This window comes from Hirundo rustica, chromosome 3, assembly GCF_015227805.2.
Source record: "Hirundo rustica isolate bHirRus1 chromosome 3, bHirRus1.pri.v3, whole genome shotgun sequence".
NCBI lineage: Eukaryota > Metazoa > Chordata > Aves > Passeriformes > Hirundinidae > Hirundo > Hirundo rustica.
The window spans coordinates 24493326-24520804 of record NC_053452.1 but is presented as its reverse complement, the minus strand read 5'-3'; the positions used below and the strand labels follow the sequence as shown (position 1 = coordinate 24520804).

Below are 27479 nucleotides of genomic sequence, written 5' to 3'. Positions count from 1 at the left end.
AAAAATAAAAAAGAAATGCACATTTCGTAAGCAGTACATGATTTAGGCCTCAAACATTGACTTCATCATTATTAAGTGTTGCACTGGCTGATGTTAAATGTGCTGTTCTGCCTATTTGTACGTGAGTTGAACATAGTTTTGTTTCAGGAAACTTTTTTCTTGCTGATGGTTGATGATGGAAAACTATTCAATATTGGATCTAGTCCTCTTTGATAAAACCTGTACATACAGAAAACATATTTTATGAGAAAAATCTTATTTTCAATATTTAACTGTTATTTTATTAGCAGATGGTTGTGTAAATATTTTAGGCATTCTAGTGTAAAAAGCGGACTGTAATTTTAGGTGGCAGAGGAAGTAACAAAATAAAAAAAAGAAATATATACATTTGATAGAGCTTGTGATCTATGCTGGTTTCAGGTTCCTGTTGTTAGCATTTGACTTGCACACAGCTTCATTTCAGGTTAATCTCACTCTACACTGCCTACCTGGTTGTGTGTATTTAAGGATGGTTCAGTGTCATAAATTAGTACTTTAGTACATAAATTGTTTATTTCCCCACCCCCTTTAAAGATTTGGTACCGATCAGAAGCTGTGTTGTATTATTAACCGCTATTTGTATTGTAAAAAGAAAGGGGTTTATGTGCCGTTTCCACTCATTTTTATATTTCGGTAAAATACATTCGGTGGGGTTTGCTCTGACGGGCTTGTATCCCTTTTTAAAATATTCGTAAGAGCGGGGAGAAGGTTGAAAACTAGGGTCCGTGTCATTGGTTTTGTTTTGGTTTTTTTTCCAAAGGATTCCTAGAGAACGGGACGGGGAGCGCCCGTGAGGGGACCGGCGGCCGCCGCTGGCGGGAAGCGGCCGAGGGGGAGCCGCTGGCCCGTCGGTGCTGCGCTGAGGCAGCGCTCGGGGGAGGCGGGAACCGGGCTGGGGAGCCGAGCTGGGGACTCGCACGGCTCCGGCGGCGCCCCAGCTCCCCTCCGCGGCCCGAGCCTCCCCGGCAGGAGAAGGAGACGCGGGCCGCGGCCGCCCTTGTCCTTCCGGGCGATGCAGGGCGGGCCGGGGCGGAGCGGAGCCAAGATGGCGGCGGCGCGGCTGTGGCGGCGGCTCTGTCAGGTGCGGTGTGTGGCGGGAGGGGGGACGCCGTAGCCCCGTCTTCCTGCTCCTCGTCCTTTTCCTCGGCGTCTTCGTTCCTGAGTGGAGTGGGAAAAGGGGACGTGGCAAGTGCTATCCTTCGGGCTCCGGGAGGGTTGGGACTGCACGGCGTGGGACTGTGTCTGTGCACGCCGTCGTCGCCTGGCGGGTCCTCAGAACTCTTCCCTGCAGTTGTGTGGTTTTCCCGCAGTTAGTCGGGTTGGGATAGTAAAGAAGGGATAGTAAAGAATAGGTGACTTGGATTTGGAGGCCATATGCTAGGCAAGTTTCTTTTGAGAGAATTGGATTTTCTGAAGCCCTAAACTCTCTTCTGTGTATGTTGTGTGTTCTGGACTTGTATTTCAAGCATCTGTCTCCCCCTGACACTTCAGAGGCTCTCAGCCAAACAAAATTAAGGCTATTTTGCACTAGTAGAGGGATAATTACGTGTTTTGCAAAGTCTTGGTTCTGTCACGTTGCAATCTTTGAGTGTCATTTCCACCTTCTGTAATGGCCATTAGCAAGAGTACATTGTTAAATCGGGCAGTGAAGCTGTTTACAAACTCCTGCCCACTGAATGCCATATATCTACCACTTGAGGTATTCTGTGTATCATTTTGTCAAAGTTTGCATTGAGGACCTTTAATTTAATGTTACAAAAACTTTTGACTTGATGCATATTTGCTTATTAGTAACAAAGGGAGATGGCATGTGGTGGGAATAACATGCACAGTCATAGAATATTGGAAGGGTTGTAGACCTTAGTGTGTGGGATAAAACTACTGCTTCATCAGCTTTTGTTTCATTCATTTTTATTGCATGAAGACTGAAATTTATGTATCTAAAACCATATGACACAATACACTATGAGTGCATATATATCTTTGCATGCAAATAATAAATCCTTATTACCAGGTCAACCAGTTATAAGTAAAAGAATATATAGCATAGACTGCATATGCACATGCATTAAAAAAACTCAAAACAAATTAAAAATGCAGTTACAATTACAGTTAATAGCCTAGCATTTGTCATCTGTGTGTGTACTTGCACAAACAGCTTTAGCCCTGCACTGAATAGTCTTCTATGCTCATGGGCCTGTCTGCTTCCTGAAGTGCTGTCAGGTGATTGTTCCTGTGCTTCATATTGGCATTGAATGGAAGGAAGGCAGCATTCTGACTTCAGGGAGAGAGAATTGAGGTGCAATTGTCAACGTAACTTTGTCATAGAATCATAGGCCTAGATTGGAAGGGACTTCAATGACGATCTATTTCCAACCCCTGCCATGGGCAGGGGCACCTTCTGCTAGATGAGGCTGTTCAGAGCCCCATCCAGCCTGGCCTTGAACGCTCCCAGGGATGGGGCATCCACAACTTCTCTGGGCAGCCTGTTCCAGCGCCTCACTACCCTCACAGTCAAGAATTGTTTTCTAATATCTAATCTACCCCTACCCTCTTTCAGTTTGAAGCCATTCCCCCCTGTCCTGTCATTATGTGCACTTGTCCCTCTATTTTATTAGATGTCATTAGACAATTACTATCTAATCACTACTTTTAGGTATTAAGGCTCAGGTAGTTCCCAGCATAAATTTTGAAACTTTCTGAATGATCAACTACAGTGACAAATACTCAGTGCTCCTAAAGTTGCCTGTTTTGTTATGCACTTATAGAATATAACAGTAGTGCTTCTGTGAAGATCTGGATTTGAAAGGATTGCTTAAGGGGAGGCATTTGTACCATAGTCAGCTTTGTAAACAGAAATCTCCCCTGCCTCCTCCTGCAGTCATCTTTATTGGAAGCAGCATTTGTAGGATAAATTGCGACTGAGGCAGAATCCCTTCAGGAAACAGCTTTGCTCACTGCTGATGAATTATGAATGTATGATGTGTACGGAAAAGGCTAGGGACCTAATAACGTCACAGAGTCACTTATGCACATCCGTGGGCAACTACAGTAAGATTACCTGAAAAAGTGTGAAGTCTGGCTGTTTTCTGATGATTTGATTAGACAGTCACCTGTAAAACTCTTGGGTGGGGTACCTGTCCTCTCTTAAGGCTATGACTCCAGCACATGCCAAACAAGAGCATCAAGGGGCAAGATAAGTAACTAATTTGGCTTCAGCATTCTGCTGCAGCCCTGAGGTTCTGTTAAGCAAGAGTTCCTTTTTCCTCCTCCCCCTCAAGTAGTCTATAACTTTGCCAAATTAGGAATTAGTGGAAGGAAGCTAGAAGCCACATAATGTTCAGAAGGGAACAACTATTCTAGTATGAAAGAGAGTAATGTTACATGATTAACAACTCTATTCATTTTCTAACACAGAAAATCATGTTATCTTTTAAACATGGTTCATTTACTTGTAAGAAGTATTTCTATTTAAATGTTCTTTTCAAAGAACAAGTGTTCAAAATCACAAGGAACTTTTTTTCTGGAAAAACAGTAAATTTCCAGTTAAATTCATAGACTAAATTTTTGCACTTAGAGGATATTATTTTCAATTGCTTTTTAAAGTCCTACTTAGGCTTGTCACTTGACAAAACTTTTATATATAGTACCACGAAAGTAAAACTAAAGAGAAAATATCATGTACAGAAATGGCATCTGATGCCACAAAAATACATTTTTCTGTTAAAAATATGCTTTGTGATTGCTGTTCAGGTGCCTCAGTAGTAAATGCATACCGTTACTGTGCCCTTAACATGCTGCTTTTTTTAGGTGCTATTATATACGGAAATACATTCCCATGCTCCTGTTTTCCTGTGTTTTCCAATGGAGCAAACTTCCTATTGTGTCAAATCAGTGCCTAGGAATGTGCTGTGCTTTGGTGTGCAAAACTGTAATCTTTAATAAACCTGTGTTAACTGGCTGCTTTCTGGTTTGGGGAAAAACACCACAACGTAACCTATCTGTTTTATACAGGGATCAGCTTTTCCTGTCAGTTATGCCAGCAGAATTATGCAAAAGCAGTATTTTCTTCCGTAAGTGTAACAGCCCCTCCTCCTTCCTCTGCTCCTCCATACTCCCTGAAAAAATAAAAACTTATTTTATGCTTTCTTCATCACTGTAGTTTTAGGAGTTCCAACTTGATGGGAGCACAGCTGGCTGGATCCCATGGTGACACACAGGAGCCTAAGATTAATCCTTTGGTGAGTGCTCTGTAACACAGTATTTTGTATATTATCTTAGTAATAAAGAGGACATCCAGAAAAACTCAAATTCTTTTCTTGCAGTTTTTTGCAGGTCTGTCTTACTGATGTCAAATTTGTCATAGAGAAAGAAATAATTTAGATTATTGGCATTTGAGATTTTTTTGTTTAGTTTTGGGTTTTTTCCAACAAGATTTCTGTAGCTCACAGTTGCCTCTCAGTAACTTTCCCCCTTTTCTATGCAGCTGTAACTCCAAATGAAATACCAACTTTTTGGCCGTATTCAGTTAAGTGCCTGCGGCAGCTTAGCAGCTTTTTGACAGGGGCTTCAGAAACATCTGACAGGCAGTATTAGATCTACAGTGCTGATCCAGCCTTCCTGCTGTGGCTGGTACATGCTGGATTTCATGTGCTAAACTGCCTAGGAGTGAACCTCTGGGAAAAGCAGCACTTCTGCATTCATTAAGGCTCTTCCAGTTGATCAGGGAGCCCAGACCATCAGAAATTGAAGGTCCTAAACTTGCACTTGTACAAACACGAAGGATAGTACACCTGGGGAAGACTAAGTGTGTTTAAAGTAGTCTTAGAGCTGACTTAGTAAAGTGAGAATTATGGTTGCTGTCCATAATGTTCTATTTAATTTGCATACCCAAGCAAACTCTCAGGTCTTGGCACACTGCTGTATAAAATACAAATATTGCTCCAGACTTGCTTCAGCAGTGAGTTTTTGTTCTTGCCGTTGTTAGTGTTGTCCCCCTTATATCTATCTGGCATTCCTCTTTTGGATGAAGACATTTGACCTAAGTGTTAAGAAGTTAGCTATCTCTTCACACTTTGCCTTCCCTGGTAGAGTGAGACCTGTCAGTCAAGGTAGTACAGTCAGACTCTGTTTGATAAACTAAAATAAGCAGCTCAACTGGTTGTGGGGTTTTTTTGCTCTTTTACAAATGGGGCACACAGGCTAAGGAAATACACAGGACATGAATTAATTAAAGAGAACATGGTATGGTAACTCTTGTCCTTTCTTCAAAAATGCAGGTATCTGTTTCAGATGAGCCAGAAACACTGTACAAGAGATTGTCCATTTTAGTTAAAGGCCACGATGAAGCTGTGTTGGACAGCTATAAATATTTTGCAGTGCTTGCAGCTAAAGAACTTGGCATCTGTGTTGAAAAAGTGTAAGTAACTGATCTATAGTGTGATAGGGAGTGAGATCCCTCTTCTGTCATCTACTGTAATTCAGGTCCTCTGCTTACAAGTAGTATTTCTTTTTTTTTTTTTTTTTTTTAAGAAATGGCTAAAATCTGACTTTGTTTTTTCTCAGATTATAGACCTAACACTTCTTTGATGGCAGGACAGTGGCGAGAAAGCAGCAGCAGTTCTGCACTCAGCTGACACTGCCATAGTGAAAGCACTTTTTATCTACATGAAGGATACTGGGTGTACTTTCAGTACAGCTTTCAGTGCTGTAGCTTCCCTGACCGAATGCTGGCTAATACCTGAGTGTTAACCATGCCTGTGGGAGTTAGTAACAAACTGTACCAGTATTTCATATTTCCTTGTGGATCTTTTCAATGTCAAGAACAGAGATTTCAGTGTAGTCTTTCAGATAAACTTGTATTATCATCCTTTATATAACATGAAAATTTATTTTTCTTCTTTGCTCAGAGATAAACCCCCGAAGACGATAGAACGATTTACACTTCTCAAATCTGTACACATTTACAAGAAGCACAGAGTTCAGTATGAAATGAGAACACATTATGTGTGTTTAGAGGTAAGAAAGAAGGAAGCAAAATCGTTGTAAGTGCACAATTCAAAGGTATTACTACATGGTAATGCACAAATGAAAATATTTTGGGGAGGAGAACGCAGAATATTGGAAAACAGCTGACCTAGTTACATAAGATGCATCATGAGTTACTCTGAATGCACAGCCTACATCATTTTTGAACCAAAAAGCTTATTTTGACCATCATCTTAACAGCTGAAAGAATGACTAAAAAAAGTAGGGTAGAATTGAGGGTTACTTTTATGTGTGTTATGTTCTTGGTTTCCAAAAATCATTGGGATGAGAGTTTTCTCAGGAAAGGAAAAAGATGCAGCTAAATCATTGGCATTGCCAGTCACTAAGGGTTCCGTTTTCTGTGAATTGGTTCGATATTTTCGAGCAGACGTACTTTTGTCCTATGCAGCATCATGTGGCAAACTAAAACTGTATGTAGGAAATAGAAGAAAGGAAGCAGAGACAAACCACCAGCTCTGTGGCCGATGACACAGACATCTGTATGGTTTAGAATCCAGCTGTGGTTGACTTTCTTAGAAGAAAAGTTTACTGCCAGCATTTTGTGGCTCCTGGGTGTCTTACTGTATATTTGCACAGTGCTTAGCAAAATAGGACTTTCAAGTCCCCTGACATAAGTGCAGTACAAGTGGCTGCCCGCAGACCAGAAGCACTATTTTTGCCTTCCAGGAAAAACTAAAAGATCAGTAATTCAGTGGAACCAGGATAAACTAAAAAATCAGTGTTTCAGTGGAACTCTGGAGTTGCAGGATTTGTAACAGGCTTCAACTTTGGGAATATAGAAAAGGAGATTCTTGCATAATCTGTAATTAATTTTATCCAGTACCTGCAGTGTTAAGATCCACCACTTCCATCATAATTAATGCATGTGCTCCCAGGCAGCATGTGCAGTTCTGCAGAGTGAAGTAACTCCTTTATACTTGCATGAGAGTTGAATACAGATGAACTGCTTCTGTTCAGAATATTATGGAAGCTAGCGTCCTGTAAGACATTTGGTCCCATAGCTAGGGCAGGTTTTTTTTAATATTCTGTTTGAAGTATTATTAATAGTAGTTCATTAAAAAAATTCTTTCTGTTTTAGTTAAAATACCTAACAAGCAGTACTGCTGCAGTTTACTTGGAGTACGTGCAACGAAACTTACCTGAAGGGGTTGCCATGGAAGTGAAAAAGGTCAGTTTCTACCCCACAATATTAACTGTTATGAGTCCTGATGGAAGTACCATGACTTCAGTAACTACTGAAGTCTTTAGAAAGTCAGCCGAGAAAACGTGTGTAGTTTGATAGGAAAATTTCCCGAAGTGTTACATGGTAAAGAGGCTGTATTGCTTGGAAGTGCCACTAGGTGGCATTTTAAATCTGATTAATGTCTCAAAAGAATAAATAAAGCAAAGTATTTGGATGTTAGCTGGCCGGTGCAGTAAATGGTTGTTTTTCTCTCCTTTTAGACTAAGATAGAGAAAATACCTGAACACATTCAGAAACCTGTTTGGGATACACTACCTCAGGTAGAAGAAACTGAAGTCAAGTCATGAACTGGTACTTGGCTCCATTAGTACTGAAATTCGTTGCTCCTATCAACCTCATTTACTGAGACAGTCCATTGTTAAATAAAGGTTCTCTTATAAATAAATTATATAAACTCTTGTTTCATCAAGTTATTCTTGCTCACAACTCCAGTACATGTAGACTGAACGGCTATAAAGTGAAGAAGTTTGACTGTGTTCTGTGATCAGTGACTATGGTCATTTAAAATAAGTTTGTAGAAAGGTAAAGTTTATTTTCACTTATATCTGTACAAGTATGTGTATAGATACGTAAATATAAACTCACCATCTCCTTCTGATACTAGATTGCTTCTGAATGCTGAAGTACTTGCAAATCCACTTCATGTTTGTGTAATATTATGGATGCCAGATTGTTATCAATTTATCAATTTTGGATAAACTATTTCCCATCTTTTTTTCTCCTCCTTATACCACATTTCTCGAGTTTTGCTTCCTGCCACATTTCTTAGGGAGTGCCAACAGCAACTCTCCAACCATTGCTTTAGGTTTTGTCTCAAGTAATCTTCCTTCCGACTGACCAACTCCTCTGATTTTCAATCAGAAAATTTGTAGTTGCAATAAAAACCCAACGCTTCATACCATTTATAGACATCAGACTTTGAGCATGCTGTATTGTGTTCTTAGGAGTCAGACGTCCAGAGTTTAAATGATCCCTGTCTGAAGTGCCCACTGTTGCATCCATGTAGCAAAATGGTTTGGATCAGCAATTTCATTCCTTTAAACAAAGGCAGTGTATGACACATGGGGTGTTCTGTGCCTCACAGCAGAGCTGTGTGCTTCACAGGAATGTGCATCACACTCCTGCCTTGCTAGAGTTCCAGTTGGAATATGAAAGGAGTGATATATGGAAAGGGAAGATATGAACTCCTTTCTTACCTTTCTCTTCGCTACAAGCCAGTGTTGTGGTTTACACATCTTTCTTTTCATTTTAGCCACAGAAGTGCAAACAATATAAATAAATAAGCATTGAACTTTATAAGCTATATATCACAGTCCATTTTGTAATTTACACTGCCTAAGTGATTTAGGGCAAAATTATTTGAAGTTTTAGCTCTCCATTCATGAATTTGGATAGACAGGGTGTGATCAACACATTTGTTCCAATTAAAAACATACACTAAAATGAAAAAACCTCACAAGGAAAAGGGCAAAACCAGAGGTGGAAAAGCAGATGTGAAAAGCATGAGAGGGAGTTGCTGTGAGACAAAAGAGCAAAGGCGATAAGCCAGCAAGGAGGAATCTGTTCTGTTCAGATTAGTAGAGTTCTATAAAATAAAGGAAGTGGCTTTTATAAACCATCTGTCTCTGGAACATCATGCAGATAAAAGTGCTGGAGATACACAGGTAGCAGCAGCAGACTTCTGCTGACGGGCTTTACTTGCAGTTGCTGACAGAATGGGGTCAGCAGAACAGATTTCAAATAGTGCAAGCTTTTCTCCTTCCTTTTCTTCCCAGTATTATTGTCGAATCAGAGATGCTGGTGCATAAGAAATCTTTAAAAAGAACATTGCTGGTGATACGTTACCATGTTAGCAACTAGGAGCTCCAGGGTGATTTTACAAGTTAATTTTAAAAAATTGATTTAAAATTTTCAAGTGGAGAGATCTAATTTAAGAAAGAGATTACCATATAAGAGTGGTTATATGTTCGCTGGTCTGTGGGATATCAGTGTCAGTGCTGCTTTACTGCCCATGCCTCACCACAGAGAAGGTGAGGTGTTAATTTCCTGGGAAACACATCTTCTACGATGCACATCAATGGCACCACAACGTTCTAAGTAGTTTAATCCTCAACTCCAAATATTGCCCAAGTAGGATCCTTCTCACACAAGGAATGGGGAGGAGGGAGGAAGGAGTTGAGCAGAAAGAGGGAAACAATCCCAGGAATATCATTGTTTTCAATGGTTAAATTGAAGTCGGGATGGAGAGAGGAAAAGGGGGTGAGAGTAGACTTCAAGCTATGGGACCAAATTTTCTAAGCTGCTAGAAAAACTTTCCCATTCTGATGAAAAGAAGTGTGAATAAATGGCCAGAGAAGCAAGTGCTGGCATTCAGAACATCATAAAATAATGAGATCCATGCATTTTTAATCAATAAGGCAAGATTAAAAAGCAGACTGAAACTCCACAAAATAGTGTGAAATATCACCATAGCCAGAATTTTGGAAAGAGTGTATAAGTAATACTGGACTCCGAGCTACAGGCTTACTGTCACCAAAGTCCTGTAATTTTCCCTTTTTAAGACACAAGAATGCAATCCCCAAAGAATTCCTGAGCTCTCCTGATTCAGCTCTGAAGAGCTGAACTCCTACTCTTCTGCTGTCTCCCAATGCCAGATCGTAAATCAAGAAACAACCTTGCAACATAAAAATATACTGCCTTTTTCACATTCCTGACAGAAGTGGGATTGATTGGCAATATTTTTCCTCTTACAGAGCATGGCTGCCAACTTCACCAAAACCCCTGGTAGTTGGAAATCGTTTATTTTAGTGTTGTTACGTAACATGTTGGCTTTGGCAGAACCTGCCAAGGGAATTTCTGCTGCTGGGCACTGCCAACTGCTGCTGCTGTCTGTGTGCTGGGATACTGGGTAAATCAGGGCGGTAGAATGGTTTGGGTTAAGACTCTTTCCCCCTAGCCAGAGGGGTTTATTGAAGGGACAGACCGTGGGATTAACAACACGCAGCAGTAACTATTGGAGGCTTCTGTGTAACTGAAGTGCAGTTAATGTGCTCGCTTGCTTCAGTCAAATCCATGGGTGCCCTCAGGCGAAGATAGTCAAGAAGCTACAATCCAAATGTTAAATTCTTTTTCCCTAAAATATTCCACACCTCCATCCTATTTGGAATTAGGTTCCTCTCAGTTCTTGTACTCCCAGAGACAAACGGAAACGTATTGCTTGTGTTTTGTACATTACACCACCACTTATAGCCCCACGTTACCAGAGATTAGAGGGGTTTCAGCTAGGGGTTATAAGGAACATAAAGAACTTTAATGCAAAGAACCAAAAATGAATTTATTTGATACAATTTGTGGTTATTTCTGAAAAACGGTTTGTCTCCATGCGCAGTTAAGAACGCTTAAGCAGCACTCGGTAAGATTCTGCAGTGACAAGTTAGAAGAGCCAGAGTTTAGTAGGGTTTCATTTGGAGCTTTCTGATTGCACCTTTTATAATAAGGCAGTCCGAACATTAAGGGCTTGCGTTGCACCTCTTCCTCTAGCCCGACTGTAGAGGTTTTCCCAGAAAATGCGTAGTTTTTAGCAAAGCAGTGCAGCTCACGGGCCGGCTGGAGCAGGTGCTGTAGCTCCAGCAGTGTCTAAAGCGCCCCGCCAGCCCGAGAGCAGCGCCGGGCCGCGGGCTGGCCGTGCCCGCCCCGCTGCCAACGCGCCGCTGCCCGCCGGCCTCACCGCGGCTCCGGCAGCGGAAACGCGTCACGGCCCGCACCAAGCTCGGGGTCACGGGCCGCAGCTTCGGGACGGGGCTGAGTTTGGACCCAGCCTGGGACAAGCGGTCCGTGCCGGTACTCTGTATTCCCCAGCGCGGCTCGCAGGCACAAAGGCGCGCCCGCTCCCGGCACGGCAGGCTGGCCGCCGCCGGCGGGGCGCGGCCCGGCCCCGGAGCTCACCCCCGTCCGCCTCTCCTTCCAGCCGCCCGCGGCCCCGCCTCCCCAGCGTGCGCCTCCCTCCCCGGCATCGCCGGGCGGCGCCGGGCTGCGGGCACCGCCCCGCCGTGCGACGGCGCAGCGCGCCGGGCACCCACGTGGAGCCGGCCGGGCCGGGATGGGCAAGCGGCGAGCCGGGCGGGAGCTGCTGCGCAGCCTGAGCAAGAAGCAGAAGAAGCACCTGCGGGAGTTCGGCGAGGAGCACCCGTTCTATGACAAGTGAGTGCCGGGCTGGGCCAGCCCGCGCGGGGCCGCCCCTTCCCCGCGGCTCGGCGCCGGGGCCGAGGAGCCCCGCTCGGCCCGGGGCCGGCCCGGCGGAGGCCGCTCCCTCCACGCCTCCCGTGGGCTCCCGAGGGAAGGAGGGGAGGTGCAGCTGCGTGGCGCGCTGCCGCTCCTGAGCCGGGAATCTCGAAAGCAGAACGGAAAGCAGGAAATCTCGGCTCGGATTTTCTTGCAACACATGCAAACTCTTGTGGTGCGGCCCGGAGGCGGCCGCGAGGAGCGGGGAAGCGGAGGGGTGCGAGGTGTGCTCCCATTTTGATACCAGGCCGGTCTCCTGGCTTGTCAGGGTTCCAGCTTTCCCACTGTTTACTCCGTGCTCTTTTCCGATCTCGGAAAGCGTGTGGAAATAGAGCAGCGAAGAGCTGTGTGACAAGAGCCATTCCCTCCTCGGCGGGATGCGCGTCTGTCAGAATGACCACCTTCCTTTTGTACCCACGTGCAAACTTCTGAGGAAAGAGCTGCTTGGTTCAGATGCTGTGTGATCTGCTGAAAAGCCTTGGGGGGCAGGCACACAGTGTCTGCTGTTCGTGTGTCCCCTGGGCCCCTCCTGGCCTGTGTGGATCGGGATGAAGGGCCTGCAGGAGGGAATGTCCTGTGAGTCACCCTGTACGGTGATGCTCAGTCCCACACAAGACTCTGCATCTTTTTAAAGAACTTGAGCTTAGTTTAAGCCTAGCTTGCACAGTGGCTTTTTTGAAGAGTTGCAGTCCCAACACTGGTCAATTAATGCTGGTTTTCCTTTAGTTTGTGTCTTTTTCCCACTTCACATACCATTATTACCGCTAGAAGTAGTCTCTGTCTCTGGTTAACTTTTTTACAAACTAGCCGTGTAGCTAGATTCTTTTAATTCCTTTTGAGACCTCATCTTCTGATTAACAGTGGATTTTACTTCATAATTTTTATTGATCAGTTGTAATGCCTGAGCACTTAGGCTTCCTGTACAGAGGGTCACATCACCGGAGAGGGTGACCCTTAAAGGTAAGGGTCACCTTACACCTTAAAAGACGCCCAGTCTGTTTTCGTAGGGAAACTTGTGTGATGGTTTGGTTTTAAGCTTTCTTTTAACTTCTTTAAACTTGCATAACTGATCAATTCACTGTTCCCCTCATTTCTTTCATTCTGTGTGTAACATCATTGGCAGAGTAAGGTATTTTAGTGCTTTCTTTACAGGGTTTCTGGAAGACCAGAAGCAACTCAAATATGTGAACTGGTAATGTATTTTTATTCCTTCCTTACTTTGATTTTTGTGTAGTTCAGTGAAGTGAAAAACTTTGCATTTCATGTTTCCAGCTTATTCAGGCTGATTAAGTTGATGCACTTAAGAAAACAGTACTTAAGAGAAAAAGATGAATGTGATTTTTTTGGGGCTCTGAATTGTTCTCTGTAATGTCTAACTCAAAACTGTAATACCATCACAGGGCAGAAGCAGCAGGAGGTAGCAGCAGTTCTTAACTTTTTTGTGTATTACTTAGTCACAGTGAAAATTGGATCATGCTGGAAGTTGTTTTAATAACGATGATAAACTTAGTGTTGAGTGAACTGGGAGATTTTGTTCTCTGTTGAACAAAGAAATATTAATAGTCCTTCTTCAGATTGCAAGTGCTTTTCTTTCATTCAGGATTTGGTAACCTCCTTTATCATCAGATTAATAAAAGACTTCAAAGTTTTAATTTGGAAAAATTTATTACTCTGTTTCCTTTGTTTCCTTTAGCAATTTTGTGCATTAATATAGTATTTCCTGCCTTCTTTCCTTTTTGGGCTAAAAGAAATTAAGAAAGGAGTAAATGGTGTTGTGTTGTTACTCATGGTTTCACTGTAGTTTTGGCTGTAATCTGGACATTGGTTTGTGCAAGCCCAGGACAGAATTGGCTCAAGTCTGGCTTGCGCGAAGTAGATCTGTACAGCTGAACCAAATCTGCCCAGCTCCCCAGGGAACCACTGTCCACTGACAGCTATTTCACTTACCTCCTTGAAAGCCAGAAGCATTTCCAGCATGCTCTGCCCTTTGTATCGGTGCCTTTCTACAATTTTCAGTGTGTGGTTTGCTTAGAAGAATCCGCTGCTGGTTCAGTAATGCCTTGTCTGTGGAGATCAAATGTCCTCACTCAGCTGAGACTTTAAGCACTGGCTTTTGTGATGCTCCAAGTCAAATTGGTGCAGAAAGAGGCATTTCAGTCTGTCTCCCAAAATCTAAATGGAGGTATCCCATCATAATTATTGGCATAAAATGGTGAGTTTTGAAAAATTCCATTGCATCTATCAGAGGGGAAACAGTGCAAGCAGAGGTAAGGGTATGTTACCCTGGTTTTTCTGAGTTTTTTATAGCCTTTTGAATTTTCATAAAATGGAGTCAGATCTTTTTAATTACTGTACAACATTAGAAGCAGTTCTACCTTTTTCCCGCATATGTAACATAAACAGATCCTTTGTTTTTCATTCTCTGTCCTTTGTTTGCATATTTCTAACCTGAAAACAATTGTAACTGACAGTTAGTTTAGCCACTTGGCTGAAAATTGAAAAACCCCAGAAGCCAATCTTCTGCTAGACCCACAAATGTATAAAAAGTAAGAAATAAACAAAGAGGCTCTCTCTCTGCATGGACTCAGCCTTGAGCTGGATCGGAGGAACCTCTGTGCTGGAAAATCTCTCTTCGTGTGACTGCTTTGTGTGTCTCAAGGGTAACAAGGGTATTTGCCTGCTTCTTTATAGGCTGTTACTGTTGTTGCTGTTTACACTTGTGTTTTTCTTTCCAGTCTGAGGATTCAGAGAAATCGAGTGCAGAAAGCGATTCGGAGCCTGAAGTGGAACGGGTCTCTGGGTATCATAAGCTCCTGGCTACCCTAAAGACCTCGCCTGAATCTGAGAGCGAGGAAGAGGAAGATGAAAGTGAGTCAGAAGAAGCTGAGGAAAGTGAGGCAGAAATGGAGAGCGAAGGGTCCCAGGAGACTGGAGAAGGAGAGGGAGGTGATGAAGATAAGAAGGACGTTCCAGAGGAGGAAGAAGGTAGTTTGTCTTTTCCCATGCTTCTTTGGTAAATGCTGTTTGACTAATGTATGTTTTTAGCCGGGGTCCTGGTGTAGACTGGCTTGTTGGCTGGGTGCTCGTCTGCCTTGGAGACTCTGTTGCTCCGTTGGCTCTGTGTGGGTAGGAGCAGCAGCTGCTGAAGGATTTAGCAGGGGAAAGGGTAGCTGTGCTCATTTTCCACCAGACAGCCTGCTGCCGCTTCCTCAGATGTTGTTTGTGCGGCAGCACAGAGGAAATCCACATGGAGCAGCAGACCAGGGGTTCTCACCCACTCATGGGAGACGCAAGCTGTTCTCTCGAGCAGCATCTGGCTTGGCTGTGCCACCGAGGGGAGGGAAAGGTTTGCCTCACAGCACAGGGAACAACGTGGAAGTCAGAAGGAAACCTCCGCCTGTACGGTGAGGTATCCTCATTCATGAAGTCTGCTAAGAGATGCTGGGAGGGAGGAGTCCGCCTTTAATAATTTCCAGTTATTTGGGGTATTTGGAAACGGAATGTTAAATTCCCCAAACAGGTTGCTTTTTTAATTTTGTCTGGGGAACCACATTTTGTGTTATGTAACATTTGGCATGCTAACCAAAAGTCATCTTTGTGGTAGAATGTAAAGCCTGCTTTTATCTTTTTTGACAGAGTTTTGGGAGAAAAAAATCGGTAACTCTAAGGGAACAACATCTACAGATAGTGACTTTTCCAAGAGAAAATAACCTGTTTCTTTCTAACAATGGACAGCCACAGACACAGCAGAACAGACGCTCAGCCAGGAGCAGGCTGATGGCACAGATACCTCTTGTGACCCACGTCATGGAGTAATTGAGGAGTTTACTGATGTGAAACACGAATCTGAATTCAGCTTGGAAACCAATTTCATGGAAGAGGAGAGTGGAGATTGCAATGCAGATAGGAGAGACAGCAGTTCTTCACAAGCTCTTCCAGAAGGTAAAAGACTGCGTGTTTGTGTTTAAGGATCTGCCTTTAGAGGAGTATCTGTAAACAAGTTTAAATTATCCAGCACCTCAGTGATAGGCTGTACAGCTTCTAAGTTCTTCCACTACATTATTCATGGCACTGCCCACATGTCAGCTGGTTACATAAGGGACCCTTAACATTAATGCAGCTGTGTAGCTGAACCATTTGTTCTCTGTAGCCCCTGGGGACTGGGATTCATGTGGGGTTTCTGCTGTAACTGGTAAAGCTTGAAGTATCAAGAACTAGAAAAGTGTGTGGAGGGTGTTATCTTGTTCTGCTGCTTTAATAGTAGTTTTAAAAGCCACTGTAATACAAAGAGCTCTGCAAGCCTGCACTTGACTGGCGAAGATACTCTTGGTACAAACAGCACAGGAGATAATCACAAAGCTGACCTGTGAGGGCATCCTTCACATCTCAGCAGAGTTAGAGGTCAGATTCTGAGGAGCCCAGAGCAACCACAGTAATTTAGACAAATGCTCAGCACTCTGAGAATTTTGAAGGTTATGCAGAGGAGTCTGACTGCACCAAGATCAGGAGAGTATGAAGCATCAGCAGAGCACATGTAGTGTCTTTTAAGGGTGTATCCCAGGATCTCAGTGCGCTGATGGATGCATCTGAAGCTCCGGTGTTGGAGTTGCCCCACCATATGTAACAAAATAACTGTGTTGCAGGGGTGTGCGATCCTTCAGCAACGTGGCACACGCTGGCACTTGCCCAGCTTCTGCTCTTATTTAATGCTCTGTGCCTTTAATATCAGATGGCATAGTTTGAGAGAGAGAAATATGTTTGTAGCATCCCTAGTGATGCTGGCTTGTCATCTTGGAGCAGCAGCTGACATTAGATCTGGGAGGCAGCCTGGGTGATACATGAAATGTGTGGAAGCATCAAAGGGCCATGTGATAGAAAAAACAGCTCGTTCTTGTTACCATGAGAATATGACTTAGGCTGTTGGCATTGCATTTTAATGAGAGCAGGAGCTCTCCAACTGCATGCTAAGTATCCTAACAGCTTTGTTCCGCCTATAAATGATGTACTTCTCCTCAGTGGATTCTTGTAGCTTGGAAGTGTCTTTATATCTATTGCAGAAAATGAATCACCTAAGACAGCAGAAAGGGGATGAATTTCTACTCTGGTCCTCGGGTCACTAAAATTCCTGAAAATGCATTCCATTACTCCCTCTACTTTATTGGGAAAATACTGGAATCAGTAAAACTTAGCTGATGCGAGACCCTGCAGTACAATTAAATGATATCCTGTTAATTTGCATTTCTGGAAAGATTTTCTCAATTTTTTTTAAAGTGTAATGATCAGTAAATGTCTTGACTTTTGCCTGGGTAATTTGTGTGTGGGCTGGATATTTGTTGGCAAGCACCAGTATTCCCTAATTAGTTTTCTTTATGCAGCGAATGCTGCTGTGCTGCAAGCAGGATACAGGGCTTGGTGTTCAAAATTAACTTTGCATGTGACTTTGTGCATGCCAGTGTCTTTGAGTATAATATGATTTAACAGTTCTTTGCCTCTCCCCTCCTTTCCAAAAAGAAATACCGATTAGCTAAATCAGAGTTTTTCTCACTCCAGGCAATTTTTGCCCCCCTTCTCCAAAACTCGCCTGATATTTCTCTGCTTTAGTACAAACTGTGTTCGTATCAGTGGCCAAAGCCCTGGGCAGAACTGCTTGTAAATTAGGAAGGTTAGCAAGTTCACTTTGCTGTTGACAGCCTTTTTCACCTGCAAGCAGTGGACGTGTAAGAGCTTAAGGCAGAAAATTGCCACTGTTTTCCACTACATATTGTTTTCCTGTCTAACATTCGTTTGATTAGTGCTTGAAAATTCTAGTACTTCCATAAGTGCTTCTCTTTCTTTTTTGAAAGCAATCTGTCAGATCTGTTCTCTCTGTTCTTTGCAGAGAGAATTTGACATCCTTTCTCTCATCTCCAAGTGCTTTGAAATAACTAGTTTTAATTGTGGTGTTGGCCAGCATGGAAACTGTTCATCTCATTTGCAAATCCTTTCTGCATCTTGATTCTACTATTAGCTGCAATAGTTCTCAGGCTATTTTCTTTGTTGTTACTGTAAATAGATCCATTTAAACAGCACATGGACAAAGAACTTGAAGAAAAGGAAATAGAGAAAATGTCTACACTTCCTAAAACTTCAAGTCAAAGCCAGGTAATAATGTTCTGTAGCCATCTGGCATTCCTAAAGATGTCTGAATTAAAATAATCCTTTTTTTATACAGGTGAAGTAGATCACAGTTGTTACTATTAGCTGCTGGCACTAGAATTATCGAGATTTTGTCACTGTGTTGTTGAACTGTTTTATTCTTCACTTACTCCTGAGCAAAAGTTGAAACTTGAAGTCTGCTGTTCTGGAGGCATATGGTGACACATCTGAAACATGTGTCCTAAGTGAAAACTAGAGTTTGAGCTGTAGTCCCAAAACCTTGACAAGGGGTGGAAACTGGACTTGTTTCTGAGCGGTGACAGCACAATGCCAGGATTGTGCTCTGCAGCTGAACTTCTGAAGTGACCATGTACACTTTTAAAAGTACTTGTGATGCACTTTCATATTCTTGCTTCAGGATGACTCAGTCCCTGTACACATTCACAAGCCAGTGAAGGAGAATTTATTACTTATATTACTTTATTACTAAATTCTGGTAATAATATGTGTACCAGAAAACCACCTCATTGCTTGATGGGGAATATTGGTTTTCAAAATACTCATCTTTAGACAAACCCTTGCTTCATAACTTTTCCACATCTGATTTTGGTTTGGAGAGTTGCCTCCCATTCTGGTCAGCCATATGCTGGGTGACATTCCCTGGAAGATATCCAACAGTTAGTTAGTCAGAGAGAAAGCTGTGATTTTTTATTTTTTTTTTTCCTTTTTTGAAATTTAATTTATTTTTTTGGCACATTGTGGCCAAAATTACCGGTGCCACCTGAAGCAATGCATGATATATCTTTGCTTAAATTGGTGTAGCTACTTTACAGGGACAGCTGGGGACAACTTGCATGGCAGAAGGCTTAAAGTTTAGAGTTTTCCCCTACTACACTGATAGCTGTTCAGACAGACACCCAACAAGACTGCATTTAACAACTGAATTACAGCTTCTGGGATTAGCCCCGATGGGTTTATTTTCTTCTTTGATCAAAGTACATACCTCAGTGGGGCCAATTGGTGAGCACAGTTGGACTCCAGGTTTTCACCTTGTCCCTGGTTTCAGCCACTGATTTGCTGGGTGGGTTAGGCAGAAAATTCCTCAGTTTCCTCTGTCATGGGAACACTTGCAGACACAGCATTGCAAAATCCATCCAGATCCACTGACCTGAAATTTACTGTTATTTATCCTGGCAGACTCAAAAAGGGATTGCATACTGAAAAAAGGGTTTCCACTTGTATTATGAAAAGATGATCTCCTTTATTTCATGGACTTGATTAAAGTTGATATCACTAGGTGTGGTGATATGCTTTCAAGTGTTCAAGGTTTGGTACATATGACTCCTCACTGTTGTTGGCTTCTTTTTCTTTCAGTGGCCAAGGCTGGGTCAACTAATTTTTTCTTCCACTTTGGAGAAACATAAAACTTTGAAAGCAGACAAAGAAGTTGATGTGAAACAGCTTCATCTCCACAAGCCTTTGGAATCCACTTGGCCAAAAGTGAATAAACAATTTCTGTGTGCAGTGGACAAACCAACTGATTCCTCTTTTACCCCGTTACAAAGAGAGCTGTTCTGCATCATGAATTCCTACCGGGACTTGTTCTATCCAGAAAGAAATGCTTTAACCAATGGAGAAGAGATCCGGCACGCTTACTGCCTGCATGCCTTGAACCACGTCCTCAAGGCCAATGCCCAGGTGCTCAGCAACAATGCCAAGCGGAGGGATCGAAAGCCAGGGACTGACACCGATGACCACAGGGATCAGGGACTCACCAGGCCGAAGGTAAGAGAGCTCTGATTCCCTGATCCCCACCCTGCTCAGGCTGTACAAACATTCTGGTAGTTTATCCACAGCTATTTCTGTTGCTGCTCTCTCAGGTGATGTGTTCCTGGGTATATGCTTTTCTACATCTCTGGCCTGGAAGTTGTCCTCCGTGGCTAGTGAAAATGCCATGTGAGAAGCACTGAGCTCAGGATTGTTAGCCAGCCTGGTTCTGTGCCAAGCCATGTGTTTGACTTAGTTCTTTTTTTGTCCCCCTATCACCACAGACTGACAAGTTTTCCTGCTTCCATATTTAAATCTGCCAGTGCAGACAGGTGCTTTCACATCAATCTTCGTTATCAGTGCAGGTAGTGTAGGCTGTCACTCAGTGTGGGTTGTGCCAGAAATTCTTTTGTCCTTAGGCACTTTTAAGGCCTTGCCTGCATGGAAGGATCTTTCTGTACCTGGGAGTACCTCAGGGAATCGCAGCCCCACTGTCAAGGCCGCCTGTCGTAGGTGGGGTTGCAGGCCCCAAACCAACCCTCCCTGGATTCACAGAATCCTGTAGTTGATACCCAGGTGGATTCAGCTATGGCAGCCTGTCACCAGTGTGCCAGCTGCCTGTTGAACCATTCCAGAGTTGAGTTTCAGTGTTTGCTAGATGCCTTTGGTTTCTGAGTTGATTCCCCCATTAGCCATTTACATTTTGGAGTTCTGTGCAGAGACTATTGCCACCCATCCACGAGCCAGCCCTTGACCCCGTCTCTGTGTCACAGGAGCTCTTGCTTGCCTGGGGTTTAGGGAGGACAGGAGAACCTGCTTAGTTTTCAGTTCCCCTGTACTGGTACCCTGAGTGAGCTGGGGAGCCAGGCTGAGCTGCTGGCCGCAGCAGTTCAAGAGCACTGCATCCCAGTGCATCTTCCCTCCCTGCTGCTCGTCAGAATGCTTCGGTTTGATTGTTGATCACAGGGCACATCCAAGCCAAAGGTTTAATTAACGTACACTTAACGGCGAGTGTTTGTATTTTATGGGTTGTTCTCTTGTAACTGTTGATCTGCACAGGTGCTGATGATAGTGCCCTTCAGGGAATGTGCTCTGCGGATTGTGCACGTTCTCATCAGTCTCCTCGAAGTGAACGACAAGAAGAAAATAGATGTAAGCAATAAAAAGCGCTTCAAAGGGGAGTTTGGCTCTGACCCAGAGGAGAAGCCTCCCAACCTGAAAAGACCTGAAGATTATGAAGCTGTCTTTGCTGGCAACATTGATGACCACTTCAGAATTGGTAATGACCTGCTGAGCAGATGATTTTCAGCTTGCACAGAGCTGCTAAATAACAAATTTTTCCCTAATGCCTAAGAGCTATCAGGGCTGGAAGTTCTGGTGAGACTCTAGGCTGTGTGGTATTCCTGCTGGTTTTGCCCTGCAACCTGGATTTTTCTGAAAATCTTTCTTGCCTTACCAGAACTTAAAAAGTAAGAGAAAATAGAGAAGTAATTATTTTCATATCAAGTTCAGAATCATTTAAAATGCAATGACAGCTTTATTCTAGCAGGACTGCCCACACCTCATTTTGAAGATAGCCTTGATTATGCAGCAAAATCTTTTCATGTTACAAAAATGAAAATCTTTTGGGTTTAATAAGCCTGTTCACAATGTCTCAGTCTCATGTTATGGTTGGAGCAAAACTGAAGCTCAGTACTGAGCAAAGCAGTTTTCTGCTTCCCATGCTTCCCATGGCTTTCATGGAAGCAAATGGGTAGCCAGCAAGTAGGAGTGTTGGACAAGCAGAAAATGTGAGGCTGTTTCATAATATTGTAATCTTATGCTGTTTAGTAACTCAATATGCAGAGAACTAGCTAGTGGCTTGGTTCCTGGAGCTGCTAAGATGAGAAGGCAGTTTTTTCTAAATTAACTTGACAGATCAGAGGCTTTTTAAATATTGCACCTTGAAAGATAAATTGTCACCCCAAGAAATACAGTGGAGTACAGATACAGTGGAAGATGTGAGCAGGTTGCACTGTCTTTCTTCCTTCCCCAGTGAATATCTCTCAGGCTGAGAGCATCTTACTTTCAGTAGCATAATAATTTTCCTTTTAGTCCTCTCCCATACCACACTCTGCCTGTTCTACTTACTAAGTGTTAAGAAATGATTGAAGAAACTTTCAGTGCTGTTAACTTGCAGATGCAAATTATAGAAGCAGAATAATTTCTCTTTCTTACTGTGCTGCACACCCTGTTACTTCTGCACAAAGATCTAACTTAAAGCACATTTGTTATGCCTTACTGAAGCCACCACTCTTTCACATTTTTAAACAGGAAAAAAGACTTGATGTTTCTAAATTGTGTATATGCTATGACAAGTGATATCTTCTTCCTGGAAATTCAACCACTTGAACCTTTCTTTTTTTCTTTCTTTTTCCATTTTTATCCTTGGGTTGAGATAGGCAGCAGGAGGGATCCCTACTGCTGTCTCTGAAATTCTTGGAAGGGCCTTCAGCTGTACCTGTGCTATCTGCCTTCACATTGTCAGGGAGAGAAGTTGGAGAGACTTTGTTGGGCAGATTGAAGGGGGTGGTTTGAATGTGGTCTGGACTAGCTGCATTTTTAAGACCAGAAAACTGTGGGTTCTAGAAATACTGCCAGTCAGTTATGACACAAACTCCTTTGGCTCCTTCCCTTTCCCTGTAACGTGAGAGGCGATGGTTCAGAGTGTACCCTGCAACACGTGGTGTGAGAAGCAGTGTAGGTGCAAGACTTTAGTCACTGTAACAAGAAGAGCCCTGTCCTTTGTGGTTTAGTAGCAAATCTTTCAGCCCTGTGAATAAAAGCAGTCAAGAGATCCACCCCAAATCTTTCATGACAGATTAAAGTAGCAGTCATTATAATACCCAAAGGCAGAGACCAAAGTTTAGGATTCAGGGAGAATGGAGTAGTTAATAATTTCTGCCTTTTTTTTTTTTTTTTCTTAAATTGTTCAATCTCCTAATTCCCCTGTTCACCAGAAAACCAGAAACAGTATGTTTCAGTTAAAAATTTTCATTCTGATTATAAAAAAATCTTAAAAAAAAAAAAAATACAGAAATGCTTTGCCAAACTACATGAAAATTTTCCAAATGCTTGTCAAATGGGGGTAGGGTGGGTAAGCACTTTTTGGGGAAAGGCGAGTTTTAGACAGATTAGTTGTGTTCAGCTATATTCATCAGCGTGGGGAGAGGAAATGGGGGAAATTACTGTTCCAGAGCCTCTTGGAAGAATGTGATTGATAATTAATGTTAACTGAGAAGTTGCTATTGGTGTTTTTGGACAGGAGTTGCAATCCTGCAGAAGAGTATGAGGCTCTATGCACCCTTCTACTCCTCAGACATCATCATTGCCTCTCCCCTGGGCATCAGGACTGTCATTGGTGCAGAGGGGGAGAAGAAGAGAGACTTCGATTTTCTGTCATCAATAGAAATCCTCATAATTGATCAAGCAGACATTTACCTGATGCAGAACTGGGAACATGTTTTGGTGAGTTTTCCATATATGTGTTCATTTTTGTATTGTGTCTTCCTGGTCTGATGTTACTCAGTTCTGGCAGTGAGCAGTATTGCTGGTTTTTACAGACTTGATTCTAGACACGGATACTCATTTCTTTTCCTTCCTCCACCCTGATATTTTCCTTGTACTAAGAACATTCTTTTTACAGATTTTGGGTAGTATTCAGGACATGTTCTCTCTAAAACTTAGTTTGGTACTTTAGTAGTATATTTCATCAAAGGTATTTCTTGGACAGTTTTAATTATCTTGCAGCATGAGAATGACAATTCCTTTAATCACATCTGGGAGAAATTATGCCAGCTGTCTGACTGCCCAGTGTCTCAGTCAGATTGCAGCCATGTGAGGAATCTGTGCAGCCTAACTGAGGTTCCCCCAGAAAGCAAGAGGAGCTGGTGCATGTCTCCGCTGACTGCAGGCATACTAAGCATCAGTCATGTCCAGAGTTAAACAGTGTGAAGGGTTTCCTGTACATTTAATGCAAATAGAGCTCTTGGTTTGTGGCTAGTGTGCAGCAGTACCCCTGCTTTTCAGCTTTTGGTTAATAGAAGTTTTCAGGACTGAAATGGTAAGGTTTTCCATGTAAAAACACCTCTGAGGTACCTGGACCAGAAATTTTGACTACATGATGTAACTATGCATTTTGGATGAGTCCAGAAGGTCTTCTTTCCTCAGGAGTTACAGAAAGGGCACATGAGCCTACACAATATCCAAGGAATGAGTCTTGGAGCCTGCTTTCTGTTTTTCCCTTTAGGTGCAACTATGTGCCAAGTGGTGGCAGGGACACCAGTCCTAGGCATTGTTCCCTCAGGACAAAATGCAGTGAATTTCTTCAGACTCTCCCCGAATGTGATGAGAGCTGAGCTGTGCTTTGTCTTCTTTTAGCTCAGAAACCTTGGGCCCATTGACTTCAATACAAAGAAATCCACTATACTTGCCCCAGGAGAAGGTTGGAAGGTTGCTGTTCCTGGTGACTAAAGAGATGGAAGCTTTCAGTTCTGAGGCAGGAAATCGAGTAAATTGCTCTTGCTGTGGTCAATAAATTCCAGACAGCTGTGTCTTGGGAGATGCTGCTTGTTTATATTCTGTGCTGCCTTGCTGGTCCCTGCCCTCTGTGCCACTGCAGTTAAGGCTTTTGCAGGCAGTCAGGGATGTCGGCAGTGATGTGTCTCCATCTGTCTGTGCAGCACCTGATGAGGCACATTAACCTGCTGCCTCTGGATTCCCACGGCGTGGACTTTTCCCGAGTGCGGATGCTGAATCTCAACAACTGGTCCAAGTACTACCGGCAGACGCTGCTGTTCAGTGCTCTGCAGGACCCCCAGATTAACTTTGTCTTCAACAAACACTGCTTCAATTACGTTGGGCAGGTGAGTGGCTGGAATGCTGGTGTGGAAGGGAGAGAAAGAGAAAACCCAACATGTGGAAGAATTCTGTAACTCAGTTGCTGAAAGACTGTGCGTGCCTATCATTTCCCTCACCCAAATGTTTCAGTTTGAATCTCCATGGCATTGCATACTGTGCTAGAGGTATGCTCCTCATGCAGTGATGCTTATTTGATACTTTTCTTTCATAGCTGTTTCACGTCAGAAATCAGATTTTTTTTTTTTTTTAAATTTGATAGACTCAAGTTATTTTCTTCTGCTTATTTTGTTGTTAAATGGAGAGTTCATCTGCTTCCTTTTTTTATCTCCTGCCGTGTAAGATGCATGAACTGTTAGCATTTTGAAAGAAATAGGACAAGTAAAAACTTCAGGAGACCATCTCAAGTATTCAGGGCATAAGCAGTCAGGTATTTAGCAGACCTGGTCTGTCTGTCATGACTGTGGTTTTGTATTGGAGCTTTCTTAAAAACAGCCTCGTGCTGTCAGCTGTGAGCTGTGGAAAGCTGGCTGCAGCGTGCCTGCCTTCAGAATGCTGCTTCCCTAAACATCCTGCCTCCTTCTCACAGGTGGCCGTCCGCAACGTGCCGCTCACTGGCTCCATCAGCCACGTCGTGGTCCAGCTTCCTCATGTTTTTCGGAGATTAGAAGCTGACAGCGTGACTTCTGTGCTAGATGCAAGGTACTGTGTGTCTCAGACTGTTTTGCTGTGCCCTAATGACTGCGGTTTCAGATTTAGTGGAGCACACTGCAGAGCTCCCTGTGGGTTCAGCACAGAAGTACATCTTTGTTAGTCCTCTGGTGTAGGCTGGGCTCTACACAGGTGGAGGGGCAGTACTGGTCTTCTCCTTGCCAAAGGCACTGGAGAATACAGTCTGGGGAAGGAATACCAATCTCTACCATAATTATGTAGCGCTGGTAAAGCCTTTTCTCTTCTACACATGCAGAAATCCCGAGAAGTTAAAAGAAGGAAAAATGTAGTGAAAATCTTTGACAATCTGTTGTTTGATGATATTCCTGTCTGAGCTCATATCATTATTAGAAAGCTGAAGTTTAACTCTGGTTAAAATGTATTTGGTTTTTTTTAATCGAGGTTTCAGTTTTTCATCGACAAAGTTCTGCCCGAGTACCGCGACGCCATCATGTCCCACACGCTCATTTACGTCCCGTCCTACTTCGACTACGTACGCCTTCGGAACTACTTCAAGAAAGAGGACCTGAATTTCACTCACATCTGTGAATACACGAAAAAGGCTGCTGTCTGCAGAGCAAGGCGCTTCTTTCTCAAGGGAGAGAAGCAGTTTTTATTGTTCACTGAGCGTTTCCACTTCTACAAGAGGTGAGTTGTGGACCGAGATTTCCCTCTCAGTTGCGTGTGTGCCTGTTCTGCAGGTAGAGCCTGACCTTAGTCACAGATGGGCTGTGCTGCTTTTTGAATATGTTGGAGCCCTCTGAGGACTTCTTTGACTGAAGTAAGAGGTGCTAAGTTTACTTTCAGTTTTTGCCTGTTGTCAGCAGTCCATTTGCAGAGACTTTAATATTTTGTTATGAGCAAAGCTTTTTTCAGGAATGTGAGTGCTGCCAAATTCCAGTGATGTCAGGACAGGATGATGTAGCCTGCAAATGGGATCCATTGGACCTTTTATTTGTGTTCATCTATGCCACAGTAATTGTATAAAATTTTGGAAGGAGTATATGATTGGTTCAATAATGCAATACAGCAAGCTGAGGCCACTTGGAAAATTTGCTACATCCTGACTGGAGCTGTTTACAAATTCCCAATGGAACAGGATTTTTTTCTGTTTTGGCAAATACAAAAAGTTTCATGAGGCTTGATCTGATCAGGCTTCACTGGGTTAAAATCCAAGCTGAAGAGGCTGACCACTTCATAAATTGGTGGTGGTTGGTACTTTAGAAGAAGTCATCGTGCCTGGCAGTGTGAGATTTTCTCCCTAGATTCCACTTCTCTGTTCAGTCTTCAGTCCGTGACACGGGGTTTGTAAAGTTGAGCTACAGCTGATGTGCATTTGCTGGAGATTCAAAGACTTGGTAGAAGAATGATGTTTTAACATGCATATTTTGTAAAATTTGCCTCAAATTCTTTTGGTTTTGTTTTTTCTGCTACAGGTATACGATAAAAGGCATTAGGAACCTCATTTTCTATGAGTTACCAACATACTCCCACTTCTACAGTGAGGTTTGTAACATGCTGAAGGCCACAGACAGCGGGGTGGATGCTACTTGGACTTGTACTGTGCTCTACTCCAAGTACGATGCTCAGAAATTGGCTGCAGTGGTTGGCATAGACCGCACAGCTCAAATGCTACAGTCCAAGAAGAATGTGCACCTCTTTGTTACAGGAGAAAATGATTAAGTGATTCTGCAGCCTGAATGATTGGATGGACCTGTATTTTACTGCTAATGCAGATTTCTATATTGCTTTTTAAAAAAGTATTCAACTTTTTACTCCCTTTTGTTAAATATTCCGATGAATTGTTTGTATAGCATTAAACTTTGTATTTCAGTACACTGCCCAACAAGAAACAAAGGATGTCACTCAAAAAAGCAGGGCTCAGGAGGTGTTTTCTGTGTAGAAACAAAATCAGTCCAGAACTATTTTTCTTGGATATTAAAAACGCTCATTGGTCAATAAAGATTCATGCAGTGATTAATAGCTTTTGATTAGACTGTTTCAGTTCATTTTCAGGTGTAGCAAACTCACCTTTTCTCCCAGGGAAGTTTTTCTTCTTGTCTAGGATAAGAAAAATGCCCAAGTATTTAATGAGTCACTGTTCTGTAAGCCTACACTAAGGAGGTGCAGGCAAGGCCTCTATAGCACAGGTGTGTTGCTGAATGAGAGTTGGACTTGCTTCAAATTGACACTTGAGAGAATCCTTAAATGTGCTTGGGTGGGAGCTATGGGTTTGTGGTTTTCCTGGAGTGACATAAATATCTCTGCCTCCTATTTCCAACAGACCCTCTGGCTGGTCAGTTTAACCAGGGATAAGTACAAAACCAGGGGATGCAGTTGCAAATGCCCATGGAATGGC

General features: G+C 43.0%; 2 protein-coding genes across 3 annotated transcripts; both read left to right on the top strand.

Moving 5' to 3' along the window:
* Positions 1–1052: 1052 nt before the first annotated feature.
* On the top strand, positions 1053–7711 carry MRPS10 (mitochondrial ribosomal protein S10). 2 transcript variants are annotated; one of them, XM_040060749.2, is made up of 7 exons: positions 1053–1120; positions 4054–4112; positions 4202–4280; positions 5319–5458; positions 5949–6057; positions 7166–7255; positions 7531–7711. In XM_040060749.2, the coding sequence occupies exons 1-7, from the start codon at positions 1085–1087 to the stop codon at positions 7615–7617; spliced, it is 600 nt and encodes a 199-aa protein (XP_039916683.1). In that variant the 5' UTR covers positions 1053–1084; the 3' UTR covers positions 7618–7711. The 2 variants fall into 2 exon arrangements, with proteins under 2 accessions (XP_039916683.1, XP_039916684.1); XM_040060750.2 differs by lacking the exon at positions 1053–1120 and adding an exon at positions 1135–1224.
* Positions 7712–11395: 3684 nt separating this feature from the next.
* UTP25 (UTP25 small subunit processome component) lies at positions 11396–27091 on the top strand. The gene is made up of 12 exons (XM_040060366.2): positions 11396–11530; positions 12764–12803; positions 14347–14596; positions 15347–15553; positions 17664–17752; positions 19121–19531; positions 20573–20792; positions 22818–23020; positions 24235–24417; positions 24999–25111; positions 25523–25768; positions 26557–27091. The coding sequence occupies exons 1-12, from the start codon at positions 11430–11432 to the stop codon at positions 26801–26803; spliced, it is 2310 nt and encodes a 769-aa protein (XP_039916300.1). The 5' UTR covers positions 11396–11429; the 3' UTR covers positions 26804–27091.
* Positions 27092–27479: the final 388 nt, after the last annotated feature.